The sequence below is a fragment of the Bombus pascuorum genome, chromosome 1, assembly GCF_905332965.1.
Source record: "Bombus pascuorum chromosome 1, iyBomPasc1.1, whole genome shotgun sequence".
Classification (NCBI taxonomy): domain Eukaryota; kingdom Metazoa; phylum Arthropoda; class Insecta; order Hymenoptera; family Apidae; genus Bombus; species Bombus pascuorum.
This window is the reverse complement of record NC_083488.1, coordinates 23,885,075-23,906,449: the sequence shown is the minus strand read 5'-3', so window position 1 is coordinate 23,906,449 and position 21,375 is coordinate 23,885,075. Positions and strand designations below refer to the sequence as shown.

Below are 21,375 nucleotides of genomic sequence, written 5' to 3'. Positions count from 1 at the left end.
TGCTGTCGCTCCCCTTAATTAGTACTGGAATTGGTTTAAAATAGATTTCTCTATAATTCGTTGAAAACATTCCATAATAACGTAAATTACTAATTTTCTACTATTATTTCGTACCATTTTTCATCTCCTCCGCATTTCGTTTCTACATTAAGATATCAATCTGATCTCTACGATAAAGAATGGATTTACTGTCGTTTTATTTTATTTGATTGACGTGACATCCGATTTCTGAAGAACTGTTATCTTGTTTTTTTTATTAATGTTTAAGGATAAAAAGATGTCTTGTTACATTTATTTCGATGATGGAACAAAGGTGTTTCGATTAAATAAAGGTGTATTACAATATCAAAGAAGGATTAAGGAGTATGAATGAACATACACCAGTAAGCTAGGGTTTATCATACTTAAGAACTCTTGATTCGTACGCATTAAGATTAAATATAGGATCTAAAGAATGATTTCAAGTGATATAATTATCACTGAATTGGTTTTTAATTTTTATAAAGACGGGTTGCACCTTTTCGTCGTTCTCCTCTTGCAACGTTTAAAAGTTTCGCAGCTATAAATCGGGAAATCTGTAGTCACAATTTTTCTTTATAGCAATTTAACTCGTAAGAAATTATTTTATTCTGCGATATGAATGTTTTGCGTGTTCTTCAATACGCTTCACGATTCCAGCCACTTGACGCAGCGTATTCGCGATGAATGCGAATGAAAGATATCCATCAATTGCACGCGAATGCACAACACCGCAGAAAAAGCTCTATTCTCTCGTTCCGTGGAAAAAGAGAGAAAATGAATCGCCATTCTCCGGTATCCCGTCACGATAATTAGCCAAAGGAGAACGCGAAGAAAGAGAAGGTACCGGGAGTGTCGGACTCGAGTTGTACGCTTCGCTCCGGCTTTCTTTCAAAGCTCCGAAACTCGTCGCGCAAATAAAGAGAAGGGCCACGACAAGGACGAAGGCCGCCGCTACGCATTCATCTTTTAAAGCGGCACTTTTCAAAGCGTCACATTACGAGCCATCCAACTGCGTTACCAGAACGCTCATTCCCTGTTTGAACATCACACGGAGGAAACACGTGATAAGTCGGATTTTTTTATTTTAAAATTGTATATTGTCAAAGCTATTATTTTCGTTAAATTTTGATTATAAACCTTTTTCGAGAAATATCTACATCAAAACTATTGATTTCAATTTCCCGGAGAAATATTAATTTCAAGAGTATTCGTTATCATTCTACTGCAGAGGTTTATGCAAACGTATACTTCTATGAATACAAGTAAGAAAATGCAACCTAGAGATACAGAGCTCTCCACTCTCTGAATATTGTAACGGGTTCTTTAATATACTTTTGCATATTACATATCTACATTATGCACATCTTCGCACGTCTAAATTTCCCATAAATGCATAACCATCCCCAGTTCAGTTATCATAGATTACATATTAAATATACCATTAGCTTTTTCATAAAAATTGTTCATAAAAATTGCTGAATTTGTCAGCTACTTTCAAAGTACATCAATATCTTTGGACATAGTTATTTTCCTTCCCAAACTATTGTATATCGTATGAAAATACGCATAGTACGTACAACGAAGCGCCTGTTTCACCCTTTCGCGCTACGTCCGTAACAACGACCACCGGCTACCCGTGTGCTCGTCGATATTTCCCATTTTTATTATTAATCTACAGCCTCGTTCGCCCTCGCTTGCTCGCCTTTTCTTAACAGAACGTACTTACACCCGTCCATCCATATTTAACGTCGTTCTCCGCCACGTGGGATACACTTCACCCTTCCTCCGTCCTGGGTAGTCGTTTTATCTTTGAGAACTAATTGTTACTGAACATGCGGTTGAACTTCTCCACGCAGAGAGGAGTCGGGAGGCCGGAAAGTGTTGTCAAGCTGAAACAGCTTTTTTCCCCCCACGGCTTTTTAAAAGCATCGAGTCGTGGATGACGCATCAGGTAGCACAACACGCTCCTTCTCCCTTGCACTCTCTCTTTACCTCGGTACCGTCGTCTAGCGAGCGTATGCACGGTAAAAAACCGAGTATCGAATGCTACCGCATGAATAAGTCCCTTTGAAGTTTCCACCACCCACGGCTTCGTTCCGAAAAATCTCGCAGCTTCAACCCCTTTAAAACGACGCGTTCTCTACAGGTCCCCTCTGCGCGCCTTTAAGCTGAGTTCACACACAGGTGCGACCAAGTTTATCATTCTCCCCCGTGATGCTTTCGTTCCACGGAACAACAGACTGAAACAGGAAGAGAAAAACGGTGAAAGAGAGATGCGGAGGTGGTGCACGTGTTTGAAAGTGTCGCGTGGGAGACGAGCTTTTGTTCGGAATTCCAGTAACTCGTCGCATCGCTAGAAATATTTGTCCGAGATCTGTCGCGCTAGCCACCGAGCTTCCGTTTCGTACGGATTAATTATAAAGTACGAACTAACGGCATTAGCGCGTGCCACTACCAACTTTTGCATACCATTAAATTCTATTTATGACCGCGCGGACTCTGGTTGAATTCAGCACTTACCACGCACTTGATTAATTTTCCATTGCCGCGCCGTCGAGACTGCAGAATCTCGTTGAGTATCTGTGATTTGTTATTGATCGAAGGATATTCGTAAATGTAGCTTCTTCGTGGGAGATTTGACGGTTCCTAAAATTTATATTATAATTAATAATTGAATAATATAATTGATAATTACGTATGATTCATAAGTAATCCATAACGATAGTTACAGAATTTATTAATTGTGTATGTATTATATACAGTTTATTGATTATTCTATATACGAGTAAAATTTGAAACAGTGTTAATTACTTTTAATGTTTCATTCATTGTTAATAATACTGTTAAGCAGTGTATTAGTAAAGAATGATCGTTAAAATTGGGAATGGCTAATTAAATATACACTAAAAATTAATAAATATCAATGTTTCCAACGAAGATTGAAATTGTCGTTACAGAACAAAGTACTTTTTTATCGATCGCGTTTCAATATCAATATGATATCAATATGATATTATGGAAAGTAACGTTCGATGAGAAGAGCAAACTAAGTATTATAATAAATAAGCAGTCCGTTTATATTTTGCTTGTCCATCATTTGTATTGTTTCCCTTCCTTTTTTATATTTCGTACAAACAGCGATTAACTTTTTATTATGCTCTGCTGGAGTTTCATGAAAATCATGTTTCAAAGCACAATTTAAGGTCATGGAGTTGCATTGAATACTTATTACTGCAGTTGAGTAAGAAACATGAAAAGTGTAACAGGAACGGTAAAACACGATACAGTACGCGCACAAAAGAACTCATTGTAGAGGAAAAGGAGCACTAAAAATAGAATACGATGGAGCATTATTGCAGAAGAACACCATTGTAAAGGGAACGTTCAAAGAATGTTAGGTGAAATAACGTTATGTCGAAGCAATGAGTGTATCAGTGTTCGCACAAAGATCGATGCTTTCCGATCGATCCGTAGTTCTTTTTTTTTTTTTCTTTTTTCTATTCTGATAACAAGTCGGCACGAGTCAGACTTGAATATTTAAGCAGTCTAAACTGACTCTAAGTCAGTAACATTTCTATACATAAAGAACCTACTGACTATACCATAAAGTAGAAATTTTGTAAAATATTCATCGAAATTAATCGGATGGATACGTGCCTTCTCCTGTCGAAGCATTCGTGGCATTCGAAAAAGACCCTCGATAGTTCGAAGTACAAAAAGAACGTAACTCTATACGTTCAGCTCACTTAAGAAGATATGGAATCCATAAAAATTAGATTTAGATCAATTGACAGATTCTTTAAATTTTTAAATTTCTTAAAATTCTTTAAATTTTATTTGAGGAAATGAAATTTCATATTGGAAAATTGATTGTTCTATTATCCGAAAATCCCATTATCCGAACAATTTTATTCCCCTATTAGCTCGGATAAGGGACGCTCTACCGAATTATAATAAATCAATTCTCAAAAGTCCCCGAGTTCTCGTCAAAGTTACCTACAAATCATTTTCCGCTACATTATTATGCATTTATTTAGCTACCGTTTGCAACATCATCACGTTTCTTTATTCAATTTATGTGGTTGATCCTGTATGATTGCTAAACGAGTCGTACAATGTCGTACCTCGATAAATTTGAAATTTTCCGCGTCAGGTTCGGCGGTACGGAGAACAGAGGCGTAGTCGTAAGGGCACTGCTGTGGAAGGCTCACGTGCCAACGAGCGATTATTCGCAACCAGGTGACAATGATTTATGTCGTAGCAACGTTAGCGGCGGATTCTTGCGACCGCAGAAACCGCGATGGGTCACGAGCTGCACCCCCTTCCTTCTCTTTCTATCTCTTTCCCCGGATGACCGCGCCGATCTGGCTTCGTCGGTAATTATTTATGTTGGCCGGTCTTCGCGCGAGATGGTAATTGAATTTGCGTCCGTAGAACGGCCGCTGACCGTAATTCGTCGACTGGTCAGAGGGAGAGAGGAAGACAGAGAAACGCAAACGATTAATACTATCTTAATTGTACTCGTCGCACGAACGAAACGTGGCGGCTGACGCGCTTAAAGGGCAATTGAAGTCTCTTTAGAGGAATCTTCGATCGCCTCGATGTCTGAATAATGAAACTCTGTCGTCGATTTTTGGGAGAAATAATGTGAGATATTTTACGAAAAGTACTTAGCTATTCGTTGGAAATTTCGTGGATAGATTAGAATGGTTCGTTAACACGTAAATTGGTCGTAAGATAAATTTTGTACTCTGTTTCGTGCGTTATAGAACATTATAAATGTTTAAACACGCAGATGCGTTTGATAAAAGAAATGGCGATTTTTATAAAAATGGGAACATCATTAATACATTTCTTTATGTCAAATCGCTTTGCTCTTAGTTTATAATATTTTTAGATAGTATATTGCATTATACGTCAGTAACTCTAGCGTTAAAAATGATTACTGGGCTGCGTTATTTATGTCCATCTATTCCTGTGACAACATCCCTCATCCAACGAAAACTGAGCGAAGAACCATGTCTAAGAACTAGAATTGATCGTTTCCAGCGGTACCGAAGCATCGACCTAACCATCCTATAACTTATCTAAAGTAAATTTACCTAACATCAGTCTGTCTCCGCTATGCACTAAAAGTTGCAACATCGTCGACCATTAACCCCGCGTAAAATAAATCTTCTCTTCTATATTAAAAAAATCCGAACGCCCATAACAAACGTGGAGTCAACTCATACTTTTATCGCCCATAGAAAAATTTCGCTTTTCCCTGTGTTTACCGCCTAAAGGCGACGGCTACGTGACCGTAACGTAAAAGTCAGGCTCAAGGGTTTAGGACAGAGGAGCTGGGACTAATTCCCTTTCATACCGCGTGTCCCTACGCAAAGATAGATAAGAACCATATATGTGTACCCTGAACAACCGTAAATACCACTCGTGGCCCTTTCCTCCTTGACTTTCCCCCCTCGACCAAGCTTTCTTTTTTCTTTTCGTTTTTCAATGTTATCCGAGCGTGTACTCTGCCTCCTCTTCTCTTTTCCGTCTTTGTCTTTGTAATGGCAAACCAAGCAAAGAGGAGGCGGCCTCTGTTGCGAACCCCTCGAAGTAAGAGAGATACGCCACGGAACGGGGCGCGACATTTGCGATTCAAAGTGTTCGCAGCGGGGAAATGAAGATTAAGGGCGGAGGGTTTTAAACGAACGAGAATTACGACACGTGTACTCGTGCAGTAGAGCACGAAGGGTGCTACGGATGATCTATAGCCGCCGCCCGACTCTTTTGTCCGGGTTCATTTTGTAAGTCAATATCGCAGCCAGAGGCAAAGAATCGACCTCATACTTATAACGCTAACTGGACAGCGACTCGCGTTCCTCCAAGTGTTTCGCAAACGAACCGATTGACAGATTAATGAAATTGTTCCGATCGATCGTAGTCAGATTTTCGACCCCTTGTTATTGCGAATAAAATGTGTACTCTGCGCGATGTGTATTCCGAGCTGTTAACTTTAGCTTTTTTAAGGAGAAAATTGTAATCGCATATACTCGTCACGGATATTTTTATTATTTTTTCCAACTTGTCTTTATATGTTCATTTCTATCGGATTATTAATCTCGATTAGATCGTTGCGAGGATATCGAAGATTGCGGGTGAAGAAACCTAAAAGATATTGATTTTCTTAAGAATAATATTGTAGCTGTATGTATACCTATCAGAGATGTTCTTATTATCTTTGTAACTTATATGTTATATATTTGTTTTTTATCGGTTTATCCATATGAAATTGAATCGTTGCATACTTAGTGAATTTTCATATTTGGCACTTTTTTTAAAACCTGTCCATCCGTTTTTGGAAGTATTCTTACAGGAATCGGTCACAAATCGCTATTATCAATATAATTGTTCCAATTGTCTCTCACATTGTCGTACGTTGTAAACGAATTAAACAACTTTAACGAACAATTTACTTCGGAGTAATATCACGAACAACGTTTGTTGCAAAAGTTCATAGAAGTATTAACAGCTCTGTTTCTCTGTTTGCAGATAAATCTACGCCTCATTCTTGTCAGTGGTAAGACAAAAGAGTTCCTATTCAGTCCGAGCGACTCTGCGGGGGACATAGCGCACCATGTGTTTGAAAACTGGCCGGAAGGTACGTTTATTATTGGACTTGGCCCGAAGCGTATAACGAATCTGTATTCACTCATTAATCAGCGGTATTCTACTTTTCCCGCAATAAGGTACTTTCCATCCGAATAATAAAAAACAAAAAGATATAGAAGGAGGGTATATAAAATAAGATTCATGAAAATCAGACGATATTTGTCAACGACCGTCGTATCGTGTGTTCACGAGATAGTCATCCGAGATAATCGTGGAGAACAATGAACGCAAGACAGTCCGATTAAGCGTCCTGTCGCGTTAATTTATCACTTGAAACTTCCCTCGGCATGATGTGTCATCGAAATTCCCTTATCATCGAGAAACTCGATGGAAATGTCGCGTTTGTCAAGACTCGCTTCTACAATTATCCAAACAATATCCGGACAGTATATACCCAGCGTGATATATTAGAAGAGCGTATCTTTCTATCGATAAATTAAACGTAGTTTATTGTTCATCCGCACTATACGATACTATTTTACGCCTGTATTTTCATCGTCTATCACTGTCCAGCTACGTGAAGCATGAAAGTGCCGGAATTGAAAACACTCGCAGAAATATATAGGCCGTGAAACATCGCTATTCATCGTGAGATATATCAGGAGCACCGAGTACAATTCAATTAGGCATGGAAGAACGCGAGATGGTGAAACGAACGGTGGAAAAATTTCGAAACACAGTGAGAAATTTGTTGCCGTGATTTATCGCGCAACGAGATTTTCCTAAAAATTATGCCTGGTATAAAAGAATGAATAGCGAGAGGGAATTGATTGATGAGCCAAGTTTCGAATACACGAATATTATTTGTGTTATACTTTTATTATTTTTTATGAATGCTTTGATAGATTAACGAAGATAATTCGTTAATTGAGGAGATTCGTTTTATTGAAAATTCGTCAGTTTCGCGAAATTTATGCCACGTTGTAAGAATATAGAAAGCATAAAGGTTTCATCGTTGGTATAAGAAAGCGATAATCATCGTTAAGCCTATTAGTTACATTCACCATTACTCGGTTTTAATTTTAATCATCGTTTAGTAAAATCAATTTGAATTCAAGTACTTTACTGAAAAAGAAATTCCATAGAACGTCGCTAATTGAAAGTCAAATGTTGAACATCCAATACTATACTTGAAGTTTCTTTTTTATTGTTACTATCTTATCGCTTTTTCTAAAGCGTGAAAGGAAACAAAGCCACGTGAGATATCTCGGCAACTAATATTACTAATTTCAATAAGCTTAAGTGAAAGAAAACCATCGAACGGTATAACTGGTAAAAAGGTGATCTAAATTCTTCCTTTCGCTTTATTTTTATTTTAGCATTTCTTTGCCCTCCTTTCTTTATGAACACATGATCCTCTTATACACATAGACGTTTACTTACTCTTACATCGAAACAGAAGAGAAACAAAATTGGCTTGGCCTTTGTCTTCGTGCTTTAAATACTGTAAAAGGCGAATCAAGTGGACTTCCATTCTTCTAAGTAGCGTGTTTCAATGCAAATCTCTGGGATACTTGGCAAGTAACCCGTTTAATATTAAAATGTATTCAGCGACCGCATCTTCTGCTATCTCGAATTGTCGCGCCAGAATTACTTTGGTTCTGAATGGCAGGAAAGAAAAGTTGCATTACCGTTAATATAGTTTCATCAACTTAGGTGGCATTACTCAGAAATCTCGTAATTATCTGCCTTAAATTTCCGGTATGTTACATTGTGGTCTAATTACTGTACCTTTCATGGAAATCTTTTTTTCTCCTCGATATCATTCGATATTTTATAATTATATGGAATTACGTGCACGTATTATGTATCTATGTATATCTGTTTGTCTTGTGTTTCGTTGTAACTTATTATTCATTTCCTTTCGTTATACTCGCTAGAATCATCCTCTGATAGAATTAAAATTCTCTATTAATTATGTAATAATATTCAAAAATGTTTATAACACCAAATATATGTAATTGTTTAGACACTATAGAATTCAAAAGAACCATTCAAAGGGACAAAAGTAATTTCTATTTTTAATTTCTAGTTCAAGACTACTACAATTCTTTGCGCATCTTTAACGCTAGAACTACCAGCGGCTAAAGTATAAAAATTGTACTAAGGAAATCAAATTCAAAGGTACATGAAAAATCACACGATGGAAGGGAAGATTTTACCAAACATCATTCATATGCCCAACAACGCGCTGTTGTAAATCTATTTCCCATGAAAAATTATCATTATTGATCATTGTTAACTACAGTTGAACAATGCACGGATTAGGGGCACAGACACTCCTCATAATCGAAAATCCACGTATGATTTTTGACTCTCCGGAAACAGCTATATCTGTACGCATATGTATATAACAGTCTATTGAAAATTTTATTTTGCCCTACATATGTACATACACGTGTTACTGCTGCTGTATTCTCGTAATAAAAGAAATTAGAGAGAAGAAAATGTTATTAGAAAAATTATAAATATACATGTAAGGAAGAGAAAGTACATACACATGTACAACATATACATATTAATATATACTTATATTATTTATACATATATTATATTTATACTGTGCTGATGTCACGATCGACACACGGCTGATCTCACGACAACGTCAATAATATGAGCATAGTCTAACCCGATCGCCTTTTTTTTCAAACGCTCTTCATCAGACATCTGGTTTGTTACAAAATCACGATTTATTATAACAACTGAACGAGAAAATAATCCACGTATAACCAATTTCTTATTGTTTGACGGTCAACTATACTCTGGTAGTTCTAGTGTTAAGAAACCCAAAGCTACAACTCCATTATAATCCGCCAAATACCTTGAAGAAACACGTCGCGTTATGTCACAACCTTATCCTTTACAATAGAGCCTCTCCAATTCCCTGTGCGTTCTATTCCGTGCTCTGTTACATCGTCGTTGAGTAAATCCAGACGGCGAACGGTAGAAAGAAAGTCGAGGGAAGGTTCGCGTTCACGGAACGTGTGCCAGGAATCGGCTGATGGGATTATCAACGCGAAGCTTCCGCGTTTTCCGGTACAGCGGGCACAGCTATATTTTTTTTCTGCCTCGACGTCGTCGACTCGCCCGGTGAAAAACGTTGAAAATATTCGAGGCAAGGTCGTGGCTCCGATATCTACTAGCGTCCATTTCTTTTTTCTCTTTGTCTTTTCAGATTGGGCGGAAGAGGCAGTCGCTAAAGCGGAGATCCTGCGGTTAATCTACCAGGGACGTTTTCTGCACAGCAATGTTACGCTCGGTGCTCTTGGGCTTCCTTTCGGGAAAACCACGGTGATGCATCTGGTCCCACGAGAGAACCTTCCCGAGCCTAATTCTCAAGGTAAATCATCGAACAGCCTGTACCGTGTTTACCCTATCGGGGGGGGGGGGGGGGAACGACAAGCGATGCTCTCCACCTAAGGGGAAGAAGAAGAGCCTTTGTGCTATCAGCCAAGATTGAGCACGGTTTAATCCACAAACAGTGAATTCTCTCGAGCGAATATATTATAGGTCGTTTCAATCTTCAATAAGAGGTTTATTAGGGAAACTCTCGGATTTTTCTAACTATGGTTTCTCACACTTAAGGTATTTTATTATTTATTATATTATATAGGACGCAGAGAGATATATTTATTAGATAGTTATAGTTATAGTGATTTTATGAAATAATTGATTGTATACGAATCAAATGTCTTGCAAATAATTGACCGAGACTCAGTAGTATCAGATAGATGTAAATATGTCAGTTTTATTAGAATTGTGATAGGGGACTATTTTTCGTTAGTACTACATCGTTTTTTTTCATTTCTTCTACAACATATCTTGGGGCTTATTGCTGAGGAATAGCTCTTTCTGGTATATTTATGTGTCCATTGCTTGCGATTGATTATGATGAAAGAAAGGGAACGAGAAGGCAGAAGAAAGAAGAGAAAAAGGAGAAAAACAAAATGAAAAAAATAGAAACGAAAGTGAAATGGGAATAGAAAGGGGAAAGCGGAGGAAAATGAAGAAGAAGAAGAAGAAAGTGAAGGGAACTGGTAAGAACAGACGGGAAGAGAATAGATGGGATGAGAAAGAAAGGGAAGAGGAGGAAGGCAAGCCATTACTTTCGTTTGCTGTTTCTACTCGCTCCAGGGGTCGTGTCGTACGTAATATAAGACTCGTATATTCCGCTGCCTGACCTCATTTCGTCTGTTTACAGATCTGTAACTATTAAAACATCCCAAAAATTATATCCAATTAGATGCATTATTAAATTAATCCAATTAATTTAATAACTGATACGACATATCATTTAATCCATTATACATTCAGTTATCAAGTTGAAGAATGAAAAGTTTATGGCGTTATATACATTCCAGTAAAATTTAAGTTTTATTCCCTCTCGATGTATTTTTCTCTATTTTTAAATTTGCAAGGGATGCATAGGTATCTTGTTTCTCATGGTTCAAGCTATACGATATCGGACAAGTCGAAACGGACTGATATCTGCCAGATGGAAGGGTTAAAGAACAGTCGTGAATACGCGTGCACCGTTACTTTATTTTATTGTACGCGGCTCACGTGCTTCACGGAATAAACATGCAACCCTGTTTATACACGTTTCAACTCATTGTTTTTCTTTCCCTGGGGCGTCCTCGTTAATCCTGTTACTTTTGTATATCCGGATGCATCCGAGATAAAAGCGATATTTTAACGTTCTCTATAGCTACCATGTAAATTTCTACTCCCATTTTTCATCTTTCATTTTGTTAATCCACCTACTTTTCTGGATTATTTTTTTAGCTATTGTTCTTAACGAATATCGTGCTTAGATTTGATGTTATGTAAAGCTAAAGTGTGCAACATTGTTTACATGAATCGTTCGATATTTAAGATCGTAATGTATGTTGATTTTTGGTTTATATCGATGAAATCTATTACTCTAGGTAATAGAGTTTGACTCGACTGTAATAGAAAGGGAAAAGGTGAAATGAAATTGATTTCATCGCGATAGATAAAGAAGAGATGCCGCGAGTTTGAATTTAATAAAGAATATATCACGCATGGAATGAGGTATTCATTTATATAATTGTTGGGTTTACAATTTCAAGAAAATGTGGAACAGAGTATTTCGTTGTAAGATTGTAAATTGTAGAATCAATGCATTTGATAATCTTTTTATTTCTTGGAACTAGATCTAGATAGATTTCTTTAACATGTGAAAAATCTTTATGCTTAAGAAAACACTCCATCTTTAGGAACAAGAAAATCCCATAAATTAACACCTATCCGATCTTTATTTCAAAATCTACTGCAATGCAAAGACGTATTACTTGAAATTACTTTTCTTAACTCTTTAAGATTTCATTTTTTCCATGCAAAGCTAGATTTATCATTTTCATTCTCTTAATTTCTGTTCTGTTAAAATTATTTTCAAATACTTGTTCCCAAAGCGTAAAATAATTATATTGTATATTCCATATCATAATATCACGAGCAACACCATCGTCTAAAGATCCCAATCTCATTTTTCCTAATTACAGGTCTTTTGCCTAATGGCGGATATATGCACGTTCAGCCTGACAACACTCTACACCCCGAATACGATTAACAAAATGTTCCAAAAAAAGAAAAAAAAATTCAATTCCACAATACTCCAAATCCCAGTGTGTGTCCATGATCATCGTTCCTGTACATCAATCCCTTCGCGATCTTGAAAAAAGAAATTACATGGCAGAACTCACGGTACTTAATTGCTGTTTACTTGCAGGTATTAACTTTGTTATTGTCGTCGAAACAACAAATATCATTTACGGTGCGGTAAGCGCATACTTAACCCGTGTTTCCTCCGTAGAGAAATGAGAAAAAGGAAGAAAAAGAATCGGGTGTCTCGCTTTACGGTCTGCGGCCGGAAGTCGAGGACAACGGTCCTTTCGTGCACGCGGAAAAGGATCACGATTCCCTGCTTTTATGTTACATTTAGTTAGAAATGACAAACGTGTGCGTCACGCTGCGTAACGCGGATGTTAAACGTAAATCCGCCTGTATTCTTTTCCTTTTATATTTTCCTTTACGAGTCTTGGAATAACCGTATAATTTATCGTCTTATCAGAAGGAATTTTTTATACTCTTTCTCTCTGCTTATCTGTCGTTATAATAAAAAGATTAATATATTTTGTTTTATGAAATGTTTTTGATACGAGTAATTTGTTTTTGATACAGCGGAGTAAATATTAGATAGCGATTAAACGTAATCAATTTCGCTGAATAAATGGCGCACAAGATTATTTAGATAGGAGAAGAGTAATCAATTAGTTTTATAAAACAGTAGAGCTAAGATGAAGTAACAATTAAATTTAACCAATCTTATTGAATTTAGAAGATTTTATATATACGAGAAATCTTCTTCAAGTCATATCATATAGTTTGGAGTTCTCTATATAATTAAAATGTTACTATTCTTCTATATATATAATATTATAATATATTAATCTTAATATGTAATATATATATATATATATATATATATATATATATATATATATATATATTAATCAAATAGAGCGTTTCTGAATAGATGATACCATTTGAAGAAGATTTCTCTTCAAGTCATATCATATAGTTTGGAGTTCTCTATATAATTAAAATGTTATTATTCTTCTATATATATAATATTATAATATATTAATCTTAATATATATAATATAATAATATAATATATATATATAATATATTAATCAAATAGAGCGTTTCGGAATAGATGATACCACATGAAGAAGAAGATTTCTCTTCAAGTCGTATCATATAGTTTGGAGTTCTCTATGTAATTAGAATGTTACTATTCTATATATGTATATATAATATTCTAATTATATAGAGAACTCCAAACTATATGATACGACTTGAAGAGAAATCTTCTTCTTCGAGTGGTATCATCTATTCCGAAACGCTCTATTTGATTAATGTACGACTGACCGAGATAACTTATCGATTTGAAAAGAATCAAGACATAGTTTTCGCATGTGGATATGGGAAGAGTTCGAATAACAAAAGTGTCGCTTCTCTGTTACAGATCAGAGGCAAAAAAGTAAAGGTGGCGGGAGTAGTTGCTGCTCAGCTTCCTGTTGCATACTTTAAAGAAAACGTTGGCTGCCCTGGATATATTTTGAGGTCGTTCCGTGTGAGAGCCAGCTCCCACGTTCTTCTAGCTGAGCCATGGTTTCTAAGGTTTTGATGCTGATGTATCACTGTTAGTGGATGAGCCTCGTGAGCAGTGTAGCAAAACGAAGTTGTCGCAACCCTGTTGCTAATTCATCTAAATTACAAACGAAAGAAAAAGAGAGAAAAAAGAAAGAATTTACATTGGTTTGCCCGCACGCTAGAACGATGAAAGAGAAAACATCGTTCATCGTCCCAGGTGAACAAATTCTTTCGTCGTTGTTAACATTGAAAAAAAAAAAACATAAAATGAAAAAAAGAAGGAAACAAAAATTATAGTGAAAATGTCTTGAAAGGCAAGATCTATATGTTGATAACGTCGCACTAATTGGAGGAAATTTAAACGTGACCAATGCCAAATAATATGACCTATATGAAAGCTACATCCTATTTTGTTCGCTAGTAACCATGTACTCTTGACCGGTGTGTTTACACAGAAAATCTATTTATAATCCATCTCGCGACAGAAGATCGGCAAACACGTTTTTAGGGATATCGATGACCCAGTTCGACTATGGACATTGGAACGCGTGACGTTGAGAAGCCGTTCAACCCTTCATGATCGAGAAAATCAAGAGGAAGTTACGCTACTTGTGGGGCATCGACGATTGATTCGGCTCTCGAAGCCTATTAATTACACGTGTAAAATGGAGCAAAAAGTTGATTCCATTAAAATACATTTTTCGTTGAGAAGGAGATTAGGACATGGTAGAGCCTTTCGAAAAGAATGGAGGACGATGGTACGCGTTCTTGAACGGCGCTACACGATGCTTAGAAACTCAACCACTATCCGATTATACTGCAGCGTTAAATAGTAATTATTATTGTAGACGGGATCCGTGTGTGTATGTGTGTATGTGTGTTGCGTACGAATGAATGTGTTACATTTGAAATATCGACGAAAAGTGAGAGTGACTGGAAAAGAACGAAAGAGAGCGAGAGAGAGAGAGAGAAAGAAATTTATGTTGTGATATGCAGGTAGTGAATATAATTATATATTATACATACTATTATTAAAATTATATATTATATATATATATATGAAATTATATATATAAATATATAATGGTATGAGACATGTTGACAAGCAGTTAAACTCTCATACACAGGATAGACTTTATTATCATGAATTTAAAGTAATATTATGACGCCACTTCGAGAGTTTAGTATTCTGGAATAAGATTACAGAGGAAAATGAACATTGGATCTCTAATGGTAGTTATGATTAAATAAACACTCAAATATATTTCCTGTTAGCTCCTTCATCTCCATTCCTGTTCCCTCAATTGTTTCCTTCGTCCTCGTAAAACCCCTGCTCCTCCCTTTATCCTCATCCCTCAGCCCGTTTCGATTCATCTCAACCCTCTCCCTCGCCACTTTATTCTGTTTCCACCCGTCCATTTCCTCTTTTTTCCTCTCTTTTTTTTTTTTTTTTTTTTTAATATCGATCGGGCCTAGAAACGTCATTCATAGACCCAAACGATCAATTCATGTTATAGGTGAGAGTATACCCAATATCGCGAGTATTGATTATAGTTAGGTCCAACCAAACCATTTTACGATAAGTTGTAGCCTACTCTGTACTCAACTATACTACTGTATAATGTACTATGACTCTTACCAATGCATAATACGTGTATATATAATGTTCTTATGTAGTGAAATTCATCGTGAGGCGAAATGATGCCGGATGTTTATTTAATTTATTATCGTATGGAACGTCGACGGACAATGCGTTTCTTTACACATTCGAGATCGTCGGTATCTGCTTGACTCATAAACCTGTGTACCATAGAAATTCAACTTGGCGCATGTGTTTCTTAATTCATTATAGTCATCTTTTCTGAAAAATATAATAATTCTAAGGATGAAAAATTACGAACGAAATTGTTGTTAATTCGAAATGTCCTTTACGATTTGCTTATCGTATCTTATGAAATTTAAAGAAAGATTTTTATCGCGTTGTTGACTGGTGACATTGAAAAATTAAAAATCGGAGATATAGCAATCTCGGAAGGAGATTAAAAAAAAAAGAAAAAATGATATAAAAATATCGTTATCGCACACAGTTCCTTTCTTATTTGGCTTATTCTTACATATTCCTCAAGTATGTAGCTACATAGTTCTTAATCGATCGAAACACGCGCATTTTTCCTTGTATAAGAAAATAATACGCCCATTTAAATAATTGGTACGTTGAGTGCATGCAGATACGATTATAGGTTTATGGGGATGGCTAGCACTATGATTTAGCATTTTAATGTCTGATTTCGCGATCGACTTATCATCAATCACGGTGTCGCCGTTTTCGTTTTTGTTCATATTTCCTTTCCGATTCCTTTTCTCGTCTTTTCTTTTCCTTTTTCGGTTTAAGTACTGTTAAGACATAGATTATTCGTATGAATGATGTTTATGAAATTAACAAATTATTTAGCGAGTAAGTTTGAAAAGTTGCGAATAAACACATCACACGTACACGTACACACTCATGAATATGGACTATACAGAAGTAAAACACGATGCCGATGGTACACGATCTTTTCAACTTTAATCAACGAGATCGATCACACAACACGAATAATAATTGTACTGCTGAAATTCTCGCAAAGGCGAAACCGATTTCCATTTATTTCGACATCACGAGGTAAAACAACACGTGTATAGAACACAGGAAAACTAAAAAGCAAAGAAAGAAAGAAAGAAGTTGCTCTGTAATAAGCTTGTTGTATAGTTCCTTTGACGTTACAATATTACTTTAAAGTCTCGCTGAAGAAGAAACGAAGCGTGTTTGTTCGAAACACAAGATGAACAAAAAGATAACAAAGAAACAAACAGAATGGAGCTCTGTCGTCGAAGTTAATAAGAGTAGGACAACTTTCCTTCTGCTAGGTGAATCGTTCGAAATTTTACCTCGTCTATCGTAAGAGCTATTTTGAGTGTTGTGACACGATATGAAAATCGAGCGCGCGATATATTCTTTGTATAAAAAAAAAAAAGAGAGAAGTGTTCCGACTAGAAAGAACATTCGACGACGAACGAAAACCCAGCTTTTACCATCTCCCCCCCTAAAAACAAAGAACAAAAACGTGTTTACAAGATAGTTAATCACCATCGTCGCGAAAACCACCAAAAATCACTCCGGCTCTTTCTCTCTGTGTCTAAATATCCGTTGTTCTTGTTTTACGTTCGTCGTACTTTACGAAAATGATCTCACACCGAACGCAAGGCGAATGAAAGAGAGAAGAAGAAAGAAAGAGAGAGAAAGAGAGAAAAGGAAATACACGTATCGTACCCACCACGAGAGCCGTATCGAGTCGAGAAAAAAAAAAAGGAAAATGGAAATGAAATTGTGAGCGCCATGGAACTTCCGAGAGATCGCGAGGAGGGGAATTAATTGAAAAAACAAAAACGAAAAAAAACAAAGAAACTGTAATAGTGTATTATATATAAAACTATACGCCTGACTCTATTTGCTGTTTAAACGAGAAAGATGATAAATGAAAATAAAATGGTATTCTTAAATACAAAAAAAAAGTAATAATTATAATATTAATAATAATATTAATAATAATATTAATAATAATAATAATAATAATGAATAATTAATAATAATAATAAACAGTCTACGAGGAATATAACTTACACACACTTACATCATATCAAAATTTCTAGCAGTTAAGAATCAAATCATAGATTTATTTCTACACACAAACGCGTCTTTTCCGATCGAAATGCGAGCGCATAATACCATTGTACAACCAGCGTACAAAAAAAGAAAAAAAGGAAAGAAAACACATTTTTGATTCTTCATTAACGAGCATCACGTGCATCATAACCGAGCAAAACTATTAACCAGTTGACACCAACGCGAATGTTCATTATTTACGACGCGAATCGTATGAAACTCGGGGATCGTTCGCGATCCTCGATACGTCGTTCTCTCGAGTAAAATGAGCTGATTACAGGTTTCCATCGCGTATAACGTGAAAAACGAGGCTAGAGACCGGGCTCGAAAATTGTTGTTACAGTCGTATAGAATCGAGCAATGCGTGAACACAGCGAGACCGAACGTGATTTTACTCGAGATGTTCGATAATCTCTGATGAGTTGGTTTCTTTCGTTGTGTTCAAGCATACGCGCGAGCGTGCCGCGAAGAAGATTAAGAAGAAGCGAAAGAAGAAAGCTAGTTTGACGGAGAAGAATTTAATAAGCCGTTGCGAAACCGCCAGGAAGATCTTTCATTTGCGAATGGAAAACCGTAGTCAATTTAGTTTACCACGAATTTCGATCAGACGTTGCATGCATTGGGATTTCTCGTCTCTCAGATAGAGCATTGTTATCGCTAGTCAGACAAATTTTATCGATCGCGGGAGCATATTGGCGGATCAACGAAACGATGATAATATATTAAACGCCGTAATATTCCAGATATTGTAAAGAACGTTATAATTTTATCGCTGTTCCGGATAACTTAAAATAGATCGTTGTAAAATGCATCGATTAAACGACAAAATCAAAATAACATAACGATCGTCATATGCGCGGCAAACAAACGGGAGTTTTACCTGAGACGAAGTAAAAAAAAAAAGGGGGCGGAACAATAATCGTAACGAATATTAAGCTTCGTTCGTAAGCAAACATTCCAAAAAATTAAGAAAAAAGAAATCGAGTCCCACCTTCGTGTTTAAAAAACGAGAACCCCCTGCCCCCCTTCTTATACCCCCTGTTTTAATGAATTGTCCCACTTAAGCCGTGTTAAAGAAGAGAAATCGTATTAGAGATTCCGTGTTATTCGATGTTGAAAAATAATCGTAGCACTTTACGATGTGATCGTAATCGATGGAACGGTTGTAATTAATGGCTGAAAATAATAATTTAAACGCAGGTGAAACACACGTGCGTGAATTCTTCCTCGCACGCCGTGTACACACGATCTTTATCGACGTCGAGATTCACGATTTAACGACAAAGATAAAAAAAAGTGAAAAAAAAAAGAAGAAGAAGAAGAGAATAACGAAATGTACAAAGCAAACTATATAATTTTATACGGAAATCGGGATGTAATGATTTTACTTGAGATCCGTGAAACATTAAAAAAAGAATAATAAATTTCGTGCGCGACACTGAAATTCTACTTTAGAACCAAACGATGTATTGTTGTATAAAATTATTCTCTGACGACCTCTAAACTCTCTTCAAGTGACAAATAATCCTAATTCTTCGTTGCTTTCACGTTTCACAGTTTGAAAACAGTATTTTTCTAGGCAAATCGTTTGTATTCACGCGACACACACAACACACACACACACACACACACACACACATACACACAAACATGATCCATTACGAATGCGCGAATTCGTGAAAATCGATTTCGAAGGAAAAAGAAAGGAATGCATCCACGCGATTTCATTAAATATATATTTTTTGTTTCGTTCCGTATATTCGCTGAGATTGATCATCGATTCTTTCGTTTCGTTTGTTTTTCTGAAAAACGTCTCGTTTCTTTCTTTTCTTTTTTTCTTTTTTTTTTTTCTTCTTTTTTTCTCTGTGTATCTAGAAACTGCGTGAAATTTCAAAAACGATTGAAAGTTAAGAAAAAATTTACTTCACACGTGAGAATGTTTAATTTGCTCTCGGAGGGAAAACAGTTTCGAGCTAAAAATGTCTTTTAATCCTTTGACAAGAAGGAGATGTATAAAAGGTTTTCAACTGGCCGTCCTACATAGAATATGGCGAATGTTAAATATATTATTTGAAAGCTATCCTACGAATTGCCATAACTTATTGATGCGTGTAAATTGTAAACAAAGGATCCAACATTAACTAACGTTAAAGGTGTAAACAAAATGTAACACGCAATAATTTTTGTAGACCTTACGTTAATAAAACCGATGTTAATGAATTCTTCCATAAATTCCTATTGATTCGAATATGTAAAATAATTTCGAAGAAGGAAATGGTAAATCTAATTAAAATAAAGAGGAAAGAGAAAGAAACACTAAACTTGTACTGACGATTAATTTACAATATCTGCGTGTTAATTTTACAATAATGTAATAGAAAAGGGGGAAAAAGAACGTTAAGAACGAACAATAGTAAAATGACACACTCGTTTAATGTCTCATACATCCCTATTCTGTTTATGTACTTGCTGTACGAAGTTTCATTTTTTGCCAAGTGTCTCTATGTAATTGTATCATTTTAAACGCAGTCAAGTATCTTATCATACATGTAACATAGAATAAGGAGTATATCATGCCATAAAAGTGACAATGGTAAACGTTTCTAAACGAGAAATCATATAGTGATAACAACCATATTCATTCACCACAAGGATATCTCATATAACTGTGTACATGACATTCATTTCATATTCTAACGCGTTGCTATTAAATTAACTAGCATTTCAAGTTCCATTCTGCTTTCTGATTTATAATGTTAATTTGAAGAAAAAAAATTTTTGAAACTATTCAAATAATTAATTCTACTATAGAAAATAGATGTTACCTATTTTACCGCTACTTTTAGGTAACTAATTACATGTAAATAGTGTGACGAACAATTAAATTGAATGACAATGGATCTTAGACTTTTTTCAACGGATTTCGTGAACAGATACATATAATTTTGTTATCTGTTGCGCAAAGGAGAACAACCAATTTCTTACAATAGGGCACAGCATAATATATTGCAGCGTGGCTGGATATTTCTATACAGTAAAGTAATTTCTACGATATAGACTTGGTGTGCACTGTGAAGAACCGTCTTGTAATTGTTGATAATTTTTAATGAGAGTGGATGATAAGGTATATCCACATACTGTGCCGTCTTGTAATGAATTTGTCGATATAATATCAAATTTTTGAAAACTTATTGTTAAGCTTGCGTTACACACCTCATTTGTAAATATTAGATCATATTTTTGTCTGTAGCATAATGAGGATTTTAACTGCAATTTATTTAGTTCATAGTATAAGATAATAAAGCTGGAAAATATAATGGGACAAAAAGAGCGTTATCATTTCTCTAGTTTCTAATTACAAGTGATGTAGTTCTATATAGAATGGGATAACATTTTTTTATTATATATTCAGATCATTTTATTATCCTCCGAAGTTTTATTACTTCCCTACTATCGAATGATAAAGTTGATACTTCAAAACGATGGAAAGTTAAAGTTAAAGGTTATGTATAATAAAATACAGTTATACATAAAATTAATCACGTTTTTTTATTATTTGCATATATTACTAATACATATATTCTTTCCTAGTAAATAATAGGGAAAGTTACTAATAATTATATTCCATCCAACAAGACCAGTCGATAAAAATATACAAAACGTAATTACTGCAGCTGTAGCTACTGGCTGTCGGTTAATAATACTTAAATGTCGCTTATGTTACTAGTCGCCAGCCAGTAGCAGACAGAAAATGTTCTAATTTCATAGTACAGGTGGTGCACCATACGGTCAAGTGCTGAAGCTGATCGACG

At 35.7% G+C, this 21,375-nt stretch overlaps 1 protein-coding gene across 1 annotated transcript in view; it reads left to right on the top strand.

The window, feature by feature from the left end:
• Window positions 1-19,783, top strand: part of LOC132915254 (ubiquitin-like protein 3) — a 114,449-nt gene extending 94,666 nt beyond the window's left edge. The window contains exons 2-4 of the mRNA XM_060975071.1: window positions 6,559-6,667; window positions 9,854-10,018; window positions 13,733-19,783. Of these exons, the coding sequence (XP_060831054.1) occupies window positions 6,559-6,667; window positions 9,854-10,018; window positions 13,733-13,797 (339 nt within the window). The 3' untranslated portion in view covers window positions 13,798-19,783. The remainder of the gene's footprint in view (window positions 1-6,558; window positions 6,668-9,853; window positions 10,019-13,732) is intronic.
• Window positions 19,784-21,375: the final 1,592 nt, after the last annotated feature.